General features: G+C 46.7%; 1 protein-coding gene and 1 long non-coding RNA gene across 2 annotated transcripts; one reads left to right on the top strand and one right to left on the bottom strand.

Annotated features, from left to right (window-relative positions):
- Positions 1 to 245: 245 nt before the first annotated feature.
- Positions 246 to 1760, top strand: LOC143374194 (uncharacterized). Its single transcript, XR_013086621.1, has 2 exons — positions 246 to 948; positions 1079 to 1760. It is a non-coding gene; the product is annotated as an uncharacterized LOC143374194 (long non-coding RNA).
- Positions 1490 to 15047, bottom strand: LOC143374172 (F-box only protein 33). The gene is made up of 6 exons (XM_076822106.1): positions 14616 to 15047; positions 14206 to 14300; positions 13462 to 14064; positions 13134 to 13382; positions 12678 to 12873; positions 1490 to 12601 (listed from the first exon to the last, which is right to left on the bottom strand). The coding sequence occupies exons 1-6, from the start codon at positions 15030 to 15032 to the stop codon at positions 12470 to 12472; spliced, it is 1692 nt and encodes a 563-aa protein (XP_076678221.1). The 5' UTR covers positions 15033 to 15047; the 3' UTR covers positions 1490 to 12469.
- Positions 15048 to 17719: the final 2672 nt, after the last annotated feature.

Below are 17719 nucleotides of genomic sequence, written 5' to 3'. Positions count from 1 at the left end.
CGTCACGAGCCGCGAATCCCGGGCGCACAACCTTGACGCTGCTACCTTCCGCGCGAGCAGAAAAAATTCACGCCGCCTCTCTGCGCAAAAATTAACGAGAGTGATTCAATATGGCGGCCTTGTCCGCCGTTGATGTCTTCCCCCTCCTCCCATCGCTCGTTTCGCCGGGCATCGTCGCCGTCGTCACTCCTCTCCTGCTCCCTCCTCCCTTTGCCAGGCCACTGTCTCTGTCTCTGTCTCTGTCTCTGTCTCTGTCTCTGTCTCTGCTCTGTCTCTGTCTCCGCATCGGAGGTGTAACGCTGTGCGGAAGGATGAGGGCAGGGGAATCGGGCGAAGGGAAATGGAGAGAGGGAGAGTGAGCGAGTGGTGGCCGGGCGCTGGAGGAGAGGGAGAGGTAGACAGTGGATCTTGTCGCCCCCGTTGGCCCCCGGTATCGTTTGTCGGGTAAGCGCCGCCGCCAGCTACGGGGCTTACCGGAAGCACCCCACGGACTTTGTAAATGCGCTACGAAAGAGGCTTGACAGTCGTCTAAACAAATCCACGTGCTTCTGCGCATTTCCTTCCACTTCGAACCTGCACCGGTAACCGCCAATCGGGCACCGGCCACCACGTATTGGAGGGCATTTCAAATCGGATCAGTTTCAAGCGCCGCTGCGGATAACAAGGTGATTCGGTCGAACGAGCAGCAGAGAAAGAACTGAGTAATGAATATTTATCGGTGTATCGGCTACTCGTATATTCCGTGTGTGTCGTCGTTTAAGCATTGGAAATGTTTCTGGTAGTTTAATCCTGCCTGTAGCTCTTGCGGCCGCTTGTAAGCGGCCAGTTGATCCGCGCAGCACGTGCGGCAGACGCCTGTAGGCGTTCATTGAACGCGGTTAGTAATCTGTGGTGAATGATGCCCGCACACGAGGTGCCGCTCGCCGCTGAAATCTTCACGCTGATAGGGTAAATAGTTTTTGTGTCAATGTTTTATTGCAATTACGGTATTTATCTTTTATTCGCAGTGCAAATATCGAAAGTGGACCTACCGATTTTTTATACGCGATAGTTCGAACTGTCTCTTATCTATTTTTAGATCGTGAATGTATCTCGTTATCTCATGTACACTCGCGCCGCGATAGTTGGATACTTTGAACTCGAACGCAATCAGTCACAGCTGAATCGAGACTAACATCGATCACGTGACGGAGCGCTAACTTTTTACCGACCAGATAAGTGGTAATTGGATTTACGACGATAGAACGGAACATTAAGAGATAACGTTTCGAAAGCTGAATTTAAATTCTTTCTATCTCTAAAGCAGATTATTCCTGAACATTTCTGTACAAATTGTAGATTCCAATGGATCATTGCAAATAAACTGAACGTAGAAAAGCTGATTTTTTTTTCGTCCAACTAAAATCTTTTTATAGTTAAACCCCTTACCTTCGCTAATCGATGAGCAATAAGAAAAGGATTTCGTGTGTGAAGAATAAAGAAAACCATCTTTATGCCATGCACGATTTATTAATCGATCGATACATTTTTAAACATTGATTGATACTTGCGAAATAACATTTGATTTCTATAATCGAAGAAGTGGTGCAAAAATCATAGACCGGCGCACGATTCTACGGGGATGTTGGATCGAAAGAATACTGATTTACGCGACAGTGGTTGGTTTTCATTTTCCCAAACGGTTTTTCACGTTACAAATGCTCGGTCCGTGGCAACGTCCACGCGAAGAGGAGGGGGCAAAAAAAAAAAAAATAGAAGAAGCGGACGATCGTTAGCCACCACGGACGGTTACGGATAGCTGCGTGTTACAATGATCGATTTCCATCGTTCGTGACGAGCATTCCTGAACCGAGGCGTCGTCCTCCGTTTCGTTGAGTCCGAAAATCTTCCAATTACAGCCCCCACTGCACTGTGGCGGATCGAGTGACCGTTGTCGGGAGCCCCTTTCGCCCGCGACCCTCCCGACGAAGGATCAACGTGTTCGTAAATACGCGAATGGAAGTCTCTGTCACGAATGATAGGAACAAGCGTGGCTGGCCCCGAAGACAACGGGCGCCAGTACACGGAGAGGACATTTTGTTAATACATAATCGCTGCAACAGACAGCAAGCAGATCGGACCAATCGTGCTTTTAAAGGAACGTATTGTATCACGCCGCACAGATGCCATTTGGTACGTTCTATTCCGCTTAGAGGGCGCCACATGCGGACAACCGAATCGACATCGCGATTCTTTCCTTCGCGAGGGAAAGTAGGTATGTTTCCCTTGTTTGCAGACCAGCCGAATTGAAAATCGACCGACCACGGAAAATTAATTTTCCTCAATTTAAATTCCTTTTGCAAACGATAAGGAAATAGAACGTCGTATTTGTGGACATTGGGACAGGTTTGTTTTCGTCGCTGGTACTTGATTCGATGGTCCGTGTGCGCGTGTACATCGTCGGAGCGATATCACCGAAATAGATGGCCGACAGATAATGCGTTGAACGTATTCTGCTTTTTTTTAACAGAGATACGTTAGGCTACTCGACGAGAGGATTTTGAACGAGCCCTCGACCGTTTCGTCGTCCAATAATTCCTGGCCACCTTGCCACTAATACGATCTCGTGGAACTACTACGTCTAAGGAAAGTTGTTCTTGTCGATGCTCTACAAACTAGACGTTAATATACTTGAGGCAAAAGACACTGCCGGCTCAAGGTCACTTATCCCAACGTAAATTCTTGTGGTGCAGGATCTCGAATTTGGGAGGTGGAAAGCACGTGGCTGCTCGAGTGGCGTAGTGGGGGTATCCTAACGGGACGGTAGGGGTAATCTAAACACAGTGGGGGTAGATTAGAGGAATATTGGGGGTAAGTTAAAGACGAGGTACGAATAGCTGAAAGTTACACTTGGAATAGCCCAGAGGTATGGAAGTAGACTAAAAATATACTAGGAGTAGGTAACCCAATTGTGCAGTAAGGGTGGCTTAATAATTTCACGGAGACAATCCAATCGTATAATAGGCAATCAATTACCTTGAGCCGACATTATTTTTTCTCCCGAGTTGGACAAAGCCCCGATGTAAATTTCTTCGTGTAACTATGCTCGCAGAGAGCTTGCCTCCCAGATTTCTCCTTAGTGGCCGCGGTTTTCAGTGACTCCTCTAAAATCGTTGGAAATTTCTCGCAGTGCAGGGAAAAAATTGGACTTACGAAAAATCGAGGATGGTCTACCTTAAATCTCCACTCGTTCATCTATCCACTCTAATCGAACCATCCGTCAAATCGTCTCTTGGCCGAATTAAGATCGGACTTCGGTTTACGAGTTTTCAACGATTCATTGTATCCGTCTGCTTTCCGCGGTGTGCCGCTAGGTTCGATCGTTCGCAACGCTTTCGGTGCTGCGAGCGATCCGTATCGCTTCACCACTACAAACACAACCCCGCCTGTTCCGCACGGAGGACCGCTCGGCGTCCGAATATCACACCGAAAGTGTCGACTCTTTCGCTACGGCGCAATTCTACCTCGAAGACCTACGCAAGCTGCACAGATTGCTCGTAAATTGATGGGAATCTATTAGAAATTTAATGACTTAAGACATCAGAGATTTCGTAGCGAAAGAGTTTCACGGTCTAACGTGCAACACCTGTTGTTCGACGCATTCCTCGACGGTTCGTGCATCGAAGAACATGCTGGAACCCCGACGCGATACAATCTTATAAGATAATTACTACGGGCACACAAACGTGTTCTCGTTCCACTCGTTTTTTCATCTTAAGAACCTAAAAACGACGCAACGATAGACGGCTGCCGACATCCAGCGAATACAGACGTGAAATTCAGTTCTACGATCGATTCGCCAAACAGATCCGAGCAACGACCCCGTGGACCCTGGGAGAAGCGTCCCTTAAGCGCCGTTCACACACGCACGCACACAGTTACATGTTACATGCTCATTCGTTTCGTCGCCGCAATGTAAAACGACGCGGAAAACAACCGCGACGTACGAAGAAACACGGCGGAGATTGGTACTATTCGGATGACGGGCCTCGCGGCTAATAAGCGGCGAGCAGCGACGCTGTCGTTTTCCCCTTCTCTTCTTAACCCTCCACTGCGTTTCCGTCGCGAGAATACAGGATAGTCTTAACGGACGCTATAGCTAGCGCCGATTTGGATTTCAAACTGAAAAGAAGGAAATCGGATGGGAGAAGAACGGGCGATACTGGAAGCTGAAAGGAAGCGGGGAATTTGAGCGTTACTGAAATATAAGGAAGATACTGTTACTCCCGGGATGTCGGGGACCTACGGAGACTATAAGACCGCAGTGCAGGGTTAACAATCGACGACGTCGGGAACCGAACGAACCAGTCGCGGAGTGTATACATTTTCACAACGCTTAAAAATCGCGATTATCCTGCGACACTAAGTGTTCGTCCTCCTAGCACGTCGGAACATTGAGTCACACTGTATAACACACGTTTGAAACCCATCGAGACACCTATTCGCCTACGTGGTACGTCGTATCAAGGAGAGATTACTCGAGAATAACGATGGAGAGACTCTCCGTTGAAAGAACATCGAATTTTTTTTTCTTACACACATACGTATATATATATATATATAAATATTCGAGAACGTTCGCGAAGTATTCGCGTGTCTAGGTACTTAGTGAATCGTGTGTCGAACGCTAGGAGAAAACTTTAGAGTATCCTAATGGGTAGAAACACGTTTGTGCCTGCGCGTCGGCTAAAACAGGCGCGTGTGTGTGTGTGTGTGTGTGTATGTCTGTGTGCATAGCGTGCGACCAGAGGTCAGGTTCATCCATCGATTTGTGGTAACATCACGTTTTCGCGTCTCCTTTTTCTGAATAGGCGGGAGATCGTCGATTTAACGCTTTAAATGGCGCGCGCGGTGCGCGAGTTAGACGTCGCATTACACTGTCACAGTTGGGCTGGAATCAAGTGGTCGCTCGAGGCCGCTGCCCCCACCCTGATGCCTGCTGGACTAGCGGGAACGGAGGAGGATGGTGGGGATGGATAGCCGGGCGACGCGGCGGGGAGGTAGGCCAGCGGTGTGGGTAGCCGGATGATATAGCGGGCGCGATTAAACAATATCCAATATGGATCAAATGGTATCCAATGTGGACACTCGTGCGGAATGATGGTGGGCGGTGGTAAAATAGTACAGCGGACTTATTCGAGCGGCATGTTCGGGATCAGGGAATAAGCATACTGGGGATATTGAGATGGTACAGTAGGAAGTAGGGCCCCTCGGTGGCCTCGAGCAGCCAGCTGATTTCGATCCAGCTGGAACCGAGCCTGCGATGTGCGTACGCGTCCTTCGAGGAAGAATCGTCCGGCGAAACGACGAAAAGCAGCGCTTCGTCCCCCTCCAGTGGGGCGCGACACGGTGAGAAGCTGTCCTGTATCGCTCGGAGAAGAAGTTCCTAATCGAACCGGAAATGCAAGGTGGTCGACGGCGATACTGCGCGAGGGTACGCGCTTGTCCCCGATCGCAGGCAACTAATAGCACTATTCCGTGGTACGGTGATCACGGGTAAACGGTATTAAAAATGGAACACCGACGACACCGGCGCGTGCTTGCTCGCGAGAACGAGACCGTTCGAGCACTGTTCCGCGTCGAACGCATTCACGGATGATGGTCAACGCGAAACGGTCTCCAGTCTTTTCTTAACCGCCCGGAAACTGGACACGGCGAATTCCGACGGCTGCGCCGAGCAGAGGGGGGCGCGGGTACGAACGCGGAGCGACAGATAATACTGGTGAAAAGATCCTTCCCGCTAGCGCTGGTGTATAGTAACGTCGAACGCGGCAGCGGTAACGCGTATCGGCAACCGAGAAACCTTCGTGCGTTCTGTATTCCCTTTGTCTCTCGCGCAGGATGCCAACTTATACGGCACGCAAAGAGCAACGACGGTCGGATCCAGAGAAACGAGGGAATCTCCAGACCCAAATTGATCACGACGCTATCGGTTTTCAACGTGGAAGTGGCGTTCGAGCGGCAGTTACTCGTATGTCAGATTGATACTCGAGCACGATCGTCGATCAAAAAGAACTCTAAACCGCGTGTCTGAACTGCCGATCCAATTTAAACCGCACACGATTCATGGACAACATAGGTATTCACGATTTTGGGCCCGATTTCCTCCATCGTCCCTTTTGCCAGCGAATGTTCCCCGTTCTCGTGGAAGAAAACTTGATTCGGCGGAATTCCCGTCTTATCTCGCGATTCAAGATAAAAAATAACTCGCCCGCGGTCCCATACCCAACAGCACATAAACTTATATACACCTAACGCTGTTTTGGTAAATATATATATATATCTTTGCAATATCCGATACGTATCGATCGAGGAGTGTGCGCGGATTTCGGTGTATTCTCGTTCCTACCGCCCGTTACCGCGTACGCGCTCGCGCGTGCATGCACGCGTACGTGTGTGCTGTGTGCTGCGCGTTGGGCAGTGCGGTTGCAAACGGGACGCCTCGAAACGTAGTCTCCACGCCGCGGTGTAGAATAATCGAGAACGTGTCAACGTTACGGCGAGAGAACTGTTGCGTTTTACGGATAGGTCGAGTCTGCGCGCCGACGTTCGCTACCATGCGCCTATACGGGGTGCGAATAAATTACGGATGCAGATTTTCTAGGTTGATAGAGCCGGCTGAAAGGGAAGCTCGATTCGGTAATCGGTGGGTCAGCAACTCTTTGTACCATTGTTTAATCAACTTCGGATATATTCCTTCGACGCTTCGAGTTGATGAATACTGGCGATAGACGTTAAATAAATTACATTAGATGACTTGCTAAAAATTCAGAGGTCGCCTGTTAGTCTCCAGTCGTACGACCTTGCTTCCTTCACCGAATCGCTCTATCCACCTGTAATATTCTTAGCCTCCGTTTATTCACATGACGCGCGTGCCCCGAGAATTTCTCTATTCGACTGCTGCTCGCGAGAGATTTATCGTCCCCGTCGTTACCAATTCGCGCTGAACTTCACCGCCACGTTTTAAGCCTCCCCTCCCCTCTCCCCCCCTTCTCACGATTGGAATGGATCGTTACGCGTACTTGTAAATTATATGTATATAGATAGAGATAGATATATATGTGTGTGTATATAGATATATGTATTATAAAAAAGAAAAAGAAAAAAAAAATAGTGAAGAAGAACGTTGCTGGTACTGTGTCCCGAATACGTTTTACAATCCCATAAACAGAACGAATCAACGAACGGGCTACGATCGAACCGAATGCTCTGTTCGTGCGAGTGTGTTTCTCGTTTGATTCGCGTACAATAACGCTCCGTTCTATATCTGCACTTAAAACCGTGTAAAATATTTCGCATCTTTCCCTCTTCCCCGTCTCGTTTTTAGTCTGTAGGAACTTATAATACTCTACTCGTGGCGTACGACGTCCTGACACGTCCTGGGAGAAAGGTCACGCGGGGTCTGACGAAGGCGGGTCACGTTCGCGCTCGTTACGCCCCATTCGCGGTCTCTGCGTCGTAACGGTCGATGGAAATATGTACGTCGTCGATCGAATAGATTCGTTAGATCGCCATCTTGCTAGCGCCCTCGAGCGTCGCGAGCCCTAGGATCGAGCCGACGATGGCTATTCTTTGCTTGAAATTACTCAGTGCGCCGAGATTCAGCCTGTTTACGTTACGGTGCGCCGGTAACGTGCCGGCAAGATTACGCGCGCAACATCTACGTCTCGGCAGAGATCGAGTGGAATGTCGAAGGTTCGTGTAAACGCCAACGTTCGAGCATCGCGCGTATATACACACGGGTACATATCCCCCCCGATCGTTCGGCACGACGCGAATTCGAAGAACCCTTCGTTGAATTACGACCGGTTTCGCGATCGCACACTTTGTCGTTCTCTTTACCTCAAGAGCGTTCATCGAAACCCACGAGAGCCGAAGGGTGAATTGAAACAACGGTGTCAAGACGGTACCCACTGCACGATAGTTAGACCGGGCTATCTCGTCGAAAGACGGTCTCCATCTGTCGTCAATTATAGTCATACACACGACGAACGTATCTGCACGATAGATCTTCTAAAAGCACTTCTAAACAATCTCGTTAGGAATTGCATGTCTCGCGTATCGTTTCCCTAATGCATACAGGAGCTCCATCCCCCCCCTTTTAACCCTTTGCTTCGGTTCGTTAACTAACGCACGCTTGTTCTATTTCGCTCTTTCTCTCTCTCTCTCTCTTTCGCTCTATTTTGCCACTTTCTCTCGAGCACCCTTTCTAAGATTTTACATTTTTATCACAGATGTTTTGTTCTCGATTTTATCGCCACCCCCTTCGTACACCTATATAGAGCCCACTCGGTATCGTTGAAACAGGGACACGCTGGTCATCCGTTACCTGTTCCCATATCGCTGAACGTTATCTCACTACGTTTTGGCGCTTCTTTTCTCCCCCCCCCTCCCTCTCTTTGTCCCTATCTCTCCGGTACGTTCTCTCGCTAAGCCGACGTGGTATCAACGATCACAGCTCTACGTCGTCTTTCGCCGTTGCGCGCGCAAGAATACACGACTCACAACTAAGGCCTGCCTTAGTACAAAAATATACATTCGCATCTTAAAAAATAGATCTTAGCATTCTGTACTGGCTAACGTCTCGCTCGATATTATACAGTATTTTGATTCTTGGCAGGCTGGCTTTTAAAAGGTTAGTAACTGATCGGCTACCGAGGACCGCCCGTCGAGTGAGCGTCTTCTCCACTTCGCGAACGGGGCGTCTATCCGATCTAAAACGCTAGCTGGGCGCACCATCCCTTCCCTTTGCTTCTAAACGACGCGCATATTCATAAATTTCGCGTCCGCGTGGCACAGTTCGTTCGGGGGCGGATCGACGAGGGCCGCGAGCTAAGACGGAAAGCTTTTTCAACGACCAACGCGCGCGGCAGGAAAGAGAAACCGTTTCAGAGACGGGCCAACAATAACTATCGAGACAAGCCACCACCACATAGCTGCGCGCACGCGGCCGCCGATGACTCGTGCCTAGCGACACCAGCGCATGCAGTGTCTGAAAGAGCTACAGGGCGATCGTAAATTAAACCATCGAATAGAGGAACCGACCGATTCAGCGGCTCTGATCGAGGCTTCGTGTCGCTATCGTCACGCAGTTCTATTAATCCGTTTGTACTGACGCTTGAGGCATGTTTAACACTCCACGGATTTCACGACCACGCTACATCTCTTCCAGCGACTGTACACAGCCATCGCCATTTCTAGAGGCCTCTGTCTTCGCCACCTATGATCGTGCGGCACGAATTATCGGTGGCCCCGTGCACGCAAACGTCGACGCGCGAACGATTCGTTCAGTGTTTCGAGGGTTCGCGAACGATGCTTTCCGTTTAGTCAGGATCGTCGTTTGCTTTATGAATATGAGGTCGGTACGCGCGGCGGCAACGTGCAGCCCGCCTAACTGGTGTGTGTGTTTACCTTTCTCGGCAGGTTCAGTCTTATGCTTGGTTTGTCGTCGCGTTTATCGATATAACATACATATATACGTGTAGAGTTACGGTTGTGCCCGTTGGTTAAGCGGCTGCACGTATTGCCTATTTCGTTTCTACGACGTTACTTTTTTTTTTTTGCTTTTTGTACACAGAGGATTCGCAGAGATGGTACTACGTCCTATCACCTGACTCGCTTCTCTCTCGCTTCGTATTTGTTTCTCTATTGGATATCGTTTCGCGTTTAATATACCCAAACGCATTATCTTTTTCGTTATTACTTTCTGCTCTCTCTCTCTCTCTCTCTCTCTCTCTTTCACACTCGCTATCGTTTCGCAAACGTCACATATATGATCTTTCACACTGTTCTCTCTCACTCTCTCCCTCTCTCTCTTTCTAGTCTCACACGCCGGGCACCGCGCCCGCGTTATATACTGTATATGCGGGACTTCGTTCGATAAAAAAAAAACAAACAAAAAAGAAACACACGTAGAGTAATAATATTAATAATAATAATAGTAATAAAAAGATTCTTAGTAAATAAAATCTGGCCCGTCCGCACAGCGTTAATGGTCAGCGAACAAGTGGGTCTTCTCGATCGCGTTTTGTTCGCGCGATGTAATAACAACAACAAAATAATCATCGATCTCTCTATCTCTCTCTCTCTCTCTCTCTCTACCCCTCTCTCTTTCTTTATCTCCCGCACGAATTTTCTCGCCTAAAACGAAAAGAAGAATACCACGCGCACGGAATACGAAATGAAAGGGCACGAGCGTACCTTGGATCGTTCATTTCCTGGCGAGATACCCGGCAGATGGCACCGGTTCGAGTCGCCGAAAAAAATATCCAATTTTAAGGCCGGTGTTTACGATTAGCATCTTATGGTGGCTGTCGCGTGTCAGATATCTTCTTTTTTTTCCCATTTTCCTTTTCTCCCTTTTTTTCAAATCGGTAAAGTTACTCTTACCGCGACTCAGGTACATGTTAAGGCCCGTTTCATCTTGTATAACAGCTTAAAATCGTTTAAAACAAACAGCTTCCCCCCCCCTCCTATCTTTTCATGCGCCTAAGCTCCCAACCGAGAACCGTCCCCGATCCCTCCCCTCCCGTTCAAACGAACGCCCCTATAATATATTACTTCGCTCTTAAAGTTCTCTCTCGCTTCCGTTTAAATTTCGGGCGCAACTCCGCGATTCTTTGCGCGTGTCCAATATTTTCAAACGCATTAATTGTATGTACAGAAACGCCACATATATAAAAAAGGCGAAAAAAAAAAATAATAGAAGAAGAAGAAACAAACAAACAATGGTATACGCGTGACTACAAGTACGATACACGGCGATGCGATTAATTATACAGGGGTCTCGAGAAAAAAAAAAAAAAAGAAGAAGTAAAGAACCTCTCGGAGTAATGAACTGTATACGGTTTCATTGTTGTTGTTCGCTTGTGTTTGTCGCTGACGTTTTGGTAATCCTCCATTCTCCGTTCGCGGACTACTCTTGGCTTTTAAACGCTCGAAATCGTCATCGTTCATCGCGCGACAGAAAGAGATGCACGCGGCATCCGAATATTAACGTTTAAAGTTCGATAGATATTACAGATATACATACATATACACATACACGATTAGCAGCTAATTCCTCTGATTTCTTTCATTATATAGATAACTATATTTGTGTTCGTTCTCAGCGGTCGCTAAGAGCACGGTGAAGAGACAGTACCCAGGGGGTTGCGTACAGTTCTCAACGCATAGTTGATTTTCCACCCCCTCCCCCTCCCCCCCCCTGATCGCAAACGTGGAAACGTTGCGCTGTTGGACTGTCGTTGTACCACCGGATCGACCGCACTCTTCTCGGCACACGTTCATTTAACATTTGTACAATAGCGTCCGATTGGTTTTGGTATTAAAAATAACCTCGAATCGCTTGGTTCGACTTCACGCTATGCGCATTCTCTTGTTATAATATGCGAAGTCTTTTGTTTTTTTTTTGTTATCATCTCAGTTATTCATCCTTACACTGCATGCTCTTGGCGTTCGCTTTGATCTAGATTCCCATAGAATTGGAAAAATATCTGATAACATGTGTTCTACTTACATACAGTTGGAATTTCGTTACGCTTTCCAGTGGAACGTCATGAGATCTTGCCCCCTTTCCCCGTTTACGGTTTTCCCAGTCTCATTCCTCGTTCTACTTGCTTGGTACGATGATCGCCGTCACTTTTCCCTCTCTCTCTCTCTCTCTTTCTCTCTCGTCTGGATTCACTCTTCCTGTGGTATCAACAGGTACACGTCATGTAATAGGTCTGTCCAGTGAGACCTCGATAGTCTTGTAATGCTGTGTGTTCTTAGTATCCTACCAAGAATATCGTAATATTCTTATATAATATATTCTCTCTTCCTTCCCTTAACGTTCATCGACGAGAGGAACGATCACTAAAGTATATTTCTTAAATTTCATCTTTTTTCAGACCGCCACTGTTTAGCGATTGGCTTTCATCGCAAGAGGTGCTTCGTTGGATAGACCATCATGAATCGTTTCGTTCTCCGTTCTCTTCTCTTTATCTCTCTCTCTCTCTCTCTTTTTTTCGTTTAGTAAACGAGGACATTGTCCCGTTCTTCGCGGGGGTTACTTGTATATTAGGTACCCCATAGTGGACTCGAGAAAGACGTGGTTGTCTATGGCTTATCATGCTCTTGCGCGAACCGGTAAAATCATTGTAAAACAGGAGAACTTGTGTGCGCTTTTACCCTCGCTGTTTACGCATTGGAACTGTGATCCTTACCTGACAGGCGACAGTGTTACCCGTTAGTTATCGATCTCTCGACTACGAATTTACACGTGCCCGCTGTTTGATGTTTCGCCGGTAGTTCTCACCAAATAAACGAATTTCATAGAAAAATAAGATATAACTTTATAACTTTACTTCTGAGAATGTGGCTCGCCCAGAAATTCTTGATGCCGGTGGATGGTACTGGGGAGTAATCTTTCCTTGGCGTGAACGCGGAATTACTTTTGGTCGCGGAGGATCAACGGCATGATCACTTCTCTGCTGTCGCCTTTAAAAGGATCCTTCACAACCGCCGGCAGGTCTGCCTCGCTTAATGACATCCACCGACGTCCCATTATCTCTTCTATTTCCTGTACAATTACAATCGAAATAATTACATAGAATTCGATGCACACGCTCGCGTAAAATACACAGTTCGAGACTTACAAGCGTGATGGTGTCACCCTTGTGCCAATACTCATCGTCGGACGCGATGTCATTTTTTGGAAATGCTAATAACTTAAGGGAGTACCCTCGTAGGCGTGCAATAGCTAACAAGTTCTCTTCGTAATATTTGTGACCCATGAACACGATCTCCTCAAGTTTGCTACACTTCCATGCGACTAACACTAGCGGATCGGGGCTGCAGCGAAGCAAACACGCTCGTTAATAAACACCTCGGAAGAGAGTAATGCGATGCGAAGCGACTAGGAAATGCAATCCCGGGATCCTGGCTGTTTTTTGGATTCCATTTTTGTATTTTCCAGTTGTTCATAAAGTAAGTTACGTTTTTAAAAATTCTCGGGATAAGTTATAACTTGATATATCAAATCCCGGGAGTTTTAGAATCCAAAAACCAGCCGGGATCCCGGGATGGAATTCCCTAGAAGCGACTCGACTCACCTATCAGGATTATACGGATCGTAAGTCGCCGGCATTTTTATCAGGGGATTCATCGAATCGATCCAGATCAAGGATTTCAAAGTAAGGTCGTACCAGCTGGATAACATATGCAATACCCTTATGTTGAAGTTCTGACAGAACAGCACTTTTAAGTGCGTAAGAGGCATGGAAGGGTGTAAAATATGCGTGTCCAGCCTCTTAATGCCAATGTAGGAGTGTATGAGATTTAGTCGCAGCTCGCATTCCGGACTGGAATTAGGAGATGCTTAATTAGCCACCCTTCGCTTCGTTTTCTCGCGATCGTTATAAACATCACGCCACCACTTACTTCTTCTGAACGAACAGTTGCCAAGCTCTGTTGGTTGTCCCTGAGTAGTTATCGTCCCACTCGTGCACATGAATTACAAACCTCTCCATGATGCCGTTATCCAACGCTTCCAGCAGATAATCATTCACGAACTCATAATCCAGCGTTAGAATCGACAGTCTGGCGAACGAGTTGAAGAAAAATTCGTAACCACTTTCGAATTGCTCCAGGTCATAGTTCTCGGGGTCGTCTCTAACGGACGCCAGGCTGAGAGTCGTCAAGTGCATAGCATGGTGCAGACAAAGGGGTCTCAGAATCACGTCGGCGTTCGCTCTTAACTTCTTTATGCACCCCAAGCTCAATACTTCTAAACGATTGGACGTTTCGATAATTTTTACAAGAGACTGTATCAACGGATTGGTAACATAATTATTATATCCGTTGATATCCTTATTGTACTCGGTTCCGAAAGAGGTGCTGCTAGAGTCCAGAAACAGTTTACGAAGTTGCCTGTTACAACTCAATTTCTTCAAGATGGCCAACATCTCCCTTATGGAACAGTTTCGTGTATCGCAGTGAATCGTCACTTCCTCCGCGCTGAGCCCGAAGCTTTCTCTTAGGCATCTGTAAAAGGAGGAGATTAGAAACACGAAGCATTCGCCTCTCCTGCTCCACGAACATTAATCTCCGATTCTAAAACGAACATAGTTTCCAATTTGACAATCCTCTACAAGCCTATAAATCGCAAATAACAATGTCACCTACCGAGACCAGGAGATACTGTCTTTGTTCTTCAGATCGAACGTGATTTTCTTCCAGAAGCTGGGATGGAACAGAGCGTCCCTCCAATTGCTACAAACCTGCGTGAAATTAATTCGAATCAGGTTAATTTTCCCGCTCTACCCGCCGTTCGGAAGCTCGCTCTCGGCGTCGCAGTTAACGACCGAATGCCCGAAACGTAAACAAGCTACAAGAACACGGTATCCGCCCTAACAAAAAGCACCCGACCACGGTAATTGGCCAGAGTGTACAGCGGACGGGATAAGAACAGGAGAGAAGAAAAAAAGGAGGGAGGGAGGGAAAAGAACGGGACTCAACATGACAGTTTGATTACCCCACTGTGTCAGGTCGGAGTTTAAACGGCCTTGGGGACGGCGAGAGAGTTTGAAGAATACCTGGGAGGCCCTCAATCGGCTGTTGTGCGACAGATACGAGAATATCTCCTGCAGGATGACACTCGGCAGGTTATCCCAGCACGGATTATTGTCCCTTTGTGCCATTTCTGTCGCACGGTCCGCGCCTCTGTAGGACAAACAGCTGTTCGCCTTCGTCGGAGACAGCTGCCCCTCGCACTTTCTTGACGTTGCCATCTCCGTGGCGTCACTACTGGCCGCGTATAACGTTTCAGCTCGGTGACCTACAATATCCTCGACTTTCCCCCGTGAATCCTTTCGGTCTCGGCCACCCGTTCCTTCGAGGCGAGCCTCCTGCACGAAACAAAATAAGAACCCGACCCGTCTATTGCGCCTAACTCGTAAGGTCCAACCAGCCCAACTGTCGTCCGCGTATTCTACGTATGCCTGTGTACGCATGCTGCGCGTCACTCCCTGCTCCCATTGGTCGGATGCCTACGCATGCTCGGCGCTCTGTATCTGGCGACGTTTTGACAATATACAGGGCGGTTTAATGCCGGCGATCGCCGTGGGAATCTGTTTCGATGCACCGCCCGCATTGGTTCGAGTATACTACATGCTAGCTGGACAAAATTATTTTTTCGTGGTCCCAGATAGCACACGTCGTCTACAAGCCGTCTTTAACACGTCTTCAGACGTCTTGAAAGTCTGAAAGACGCCTTCATATCACAGTTTATTATATATGGAATAAAAATATAACTAATTCAATAAAGGAAAAGAAACCAAAACGGCAGTATTATAGTTTAACTATAACTATAAGTGTGCCTTATACTCAGACAGCACACGACGTCTTATAAAGGTCCATTTTACGTCTGTTTTACGTCTGAATGTCCTGATTCGTGACAAAGACGTCTTTAAGACGTCTTACGGACGAATACAACAGTATTCGAATACTTGGATATTCGAATTATATTTGCCAAATAATTGAGCAACTGAAGTACAGTAAATCCTCTTTACTAGCCCGACGAACGAGGCTGGCGGCGGGCTGCTAACGCGTTGTGGACACTATTCCGGCCAGTGGCGCGAGTGAGAAAACCCAATGAGCGAGCGAGAGGAAACAAAAGAGTCGACACGAAGTTGCCGTCGACTCTTTCGTTTCCTCTCGCTCGCTCATTGGGTAATCTCACTGTGTCCGAAGGATTCCAAGAAATGGTGGGGATAGTCGCCGGGCTCCTAACGCATGGTAGAAACAGGCCGGTAACGAGGATTCACTGTATGCGAATATTCGAATACCGAAAAATTCGACAAATAGTCCCAGCGCTATTCACTACATGAATCATCCGAAGAACATTCAGCAGAATGTGATGATATCTCATCTTCATCAAGTGAAATGGTGCTGGCAACTTCTCTTTGCAGAGCAGTTTCAGTGGAATTATTTTTTAACAACTCAATTATTTCTGGGGTTAGTGAGCTGAGCTGTGTTTTGGGGCATTTACGTATAGAGTCTGAAATATAACAACTGTGTTATCTCTCCTGCTGAGTGTCGCACTCGAAAACAATTCACAAAACATAGTTTTGCAAATTTTTGCAGATCGATCATTTGATTAGAAGAAAAACAACTAGAAAGTCTCTACTTTCCGTACATTCAACCCTTGTTGCGTGGAACGCCGTGGAACATATAATGAAACACTGTTTTAATAGTGATGTAGAGAAAGCTGATTTCAAAAACCAGGTTTTAAACTTCAAAACTTAGAAATTGCAGGAATAGACATAATGTTATAACTGATAATTATAGTTAAAGTACAATACTGTCGTTTTGTTCTTTTTACTTTATTGAATTAGTTATATTTTTATTTTATTGATATTTTTAGTGAAATAATAAACTGTGATCCGAATCAGGTTTGTTTTCTAACAATTTGAACCCCATACGAACCTAATATGTACCGCGAAAAAATAATTTTTTCCAGCTAGCATGTAGTATACTCGAACCACTGTGCGGAGGGACTTGCACCCAGCGCGTGATTTTCGGGTTTGCTTTTTCCGGGAAGCATCTAAACAGGCCCGTTCCCGGCGGAGGTGCAGAAGGTGCCTGCGTACCTGGGCGGCCGCAGGCCGTTTATTATATGTAAAATTTTACTAATAAAAATAATAATCGAAATTGTTTTGCGTGATAACTGTTTAAAATTATGTATATATAGATGTAAAAGTAAACACTGCATATGAAATTCTTAATTGAAGAATATTAAATTAAGAAGGGCAGCAATATTGTTTTTGCACCTGGGCGGCCAAATCCTAGGAACGGCCCTGCATCGAAACTATTGTTCACTGTATCGGGAGTAGCGATCGCTCGGAAATGCCTGAGCAAGTTGAAGGACCATTTTGCTCAACTTTAATATTTTCTTGTCGAATGGGGAAAAGCTTCCGGCAACGAAGAGCCTTTACTTATTACTTTATCGCAATAACGACGATACACGCTGTATCGGGGTCAGGGTTAGCGTAGCTTGGAATCGGAACGCGGATTTATGTATAGGCTGTTTTCAGGGTGGTTTCCCACGAGGAAGGTTTCAAGGTAGCAGCTGCTTCCTGGACAAGAGCACGCGAAGGAAGTCTCTTGTCTTCTTCCCGAGGTTTCAGATGTAATCGTTTTGTAGAAACGAAGGTCGCTTTTCGGGGCACTTGACTCTCGGTAAAGATTTCGTTTATTTTTCCAAGATCTTCGCAACGATTTATTTAGATTACTGTTTCTCTTCGGGTAAAGAAAAAATCTGTTACAAAGGATAGTAGCTGGAAGAGGTATAACGAGGTCGTAAAATCGGTAGAGCGTTAAACTAAACATGACCCCAGAGTCGCCACAAGCGAATTGACAGAAATATGAGGAGATAACGAGCCGCAGTCCAAGTCAGGGCCGCCACGTCAGTCGGTGACGCTGTTCGATGGTTAATATTATAGAATGTATCAGAAGGAACACGTTATTATACACATAAGTCTGTAACATTAATGGTCTTTTGCAAATAAATAATTACTAATGTATAATTTCGATCTTCAAATCAACGTCTTGCTGTAGATTAGACTTATCCACATCTTTCAGAAATACCAATTCATTCTGATTGAAAGAGGAGTTTTGTACGAAATCGTGGATTTATATT

The sequence above is a fragment of the Andrena cerasifolii genome, chromosome 1 (assembly GCF_050908995.1).
Source record: "Andrena cerasifolii isolate SP2316 chromosome 1, iyAndCera1_principal, whole genome shotgun sequence".
Classification (NCBI taxonomy): Eukaryota; Metazoa; Arthropoda; class Insecta; order Hymenoptera; family Andrenidae; genus Andrena; species Andrena cerasifolii.
The sequence above is the reverse complement of the archived record's forward strand: the minus strand, read 5'-3'. Positions and strand labels throughout refer to the sequence as shown.

Bases quoted from the DNA above. Each gene is read 5' to 3' on its own strand.
- LOC143374172 (XM_076822106.1), bottom strand. From the start codon at position 15,032: ATGCGTACACAGGCATACGTAGAATACGCGGACGACAGTTGGGCTGGT. The intron at 14,301-14,615 runs GTATTCTTCAAA...AATTTCACGCAG, and splicing joins GCCGATTGAGGGCCTCCCAG to GTTTGTAGCAATTGGAGGGA. The intron at 14,065-14,205 runs GTAGGTGACATT...CTCCTTTTACAG, and splicing joins GACAGTATCTCCTGGTCTCG to ATGCCTAAGAGAAAGCTTCG.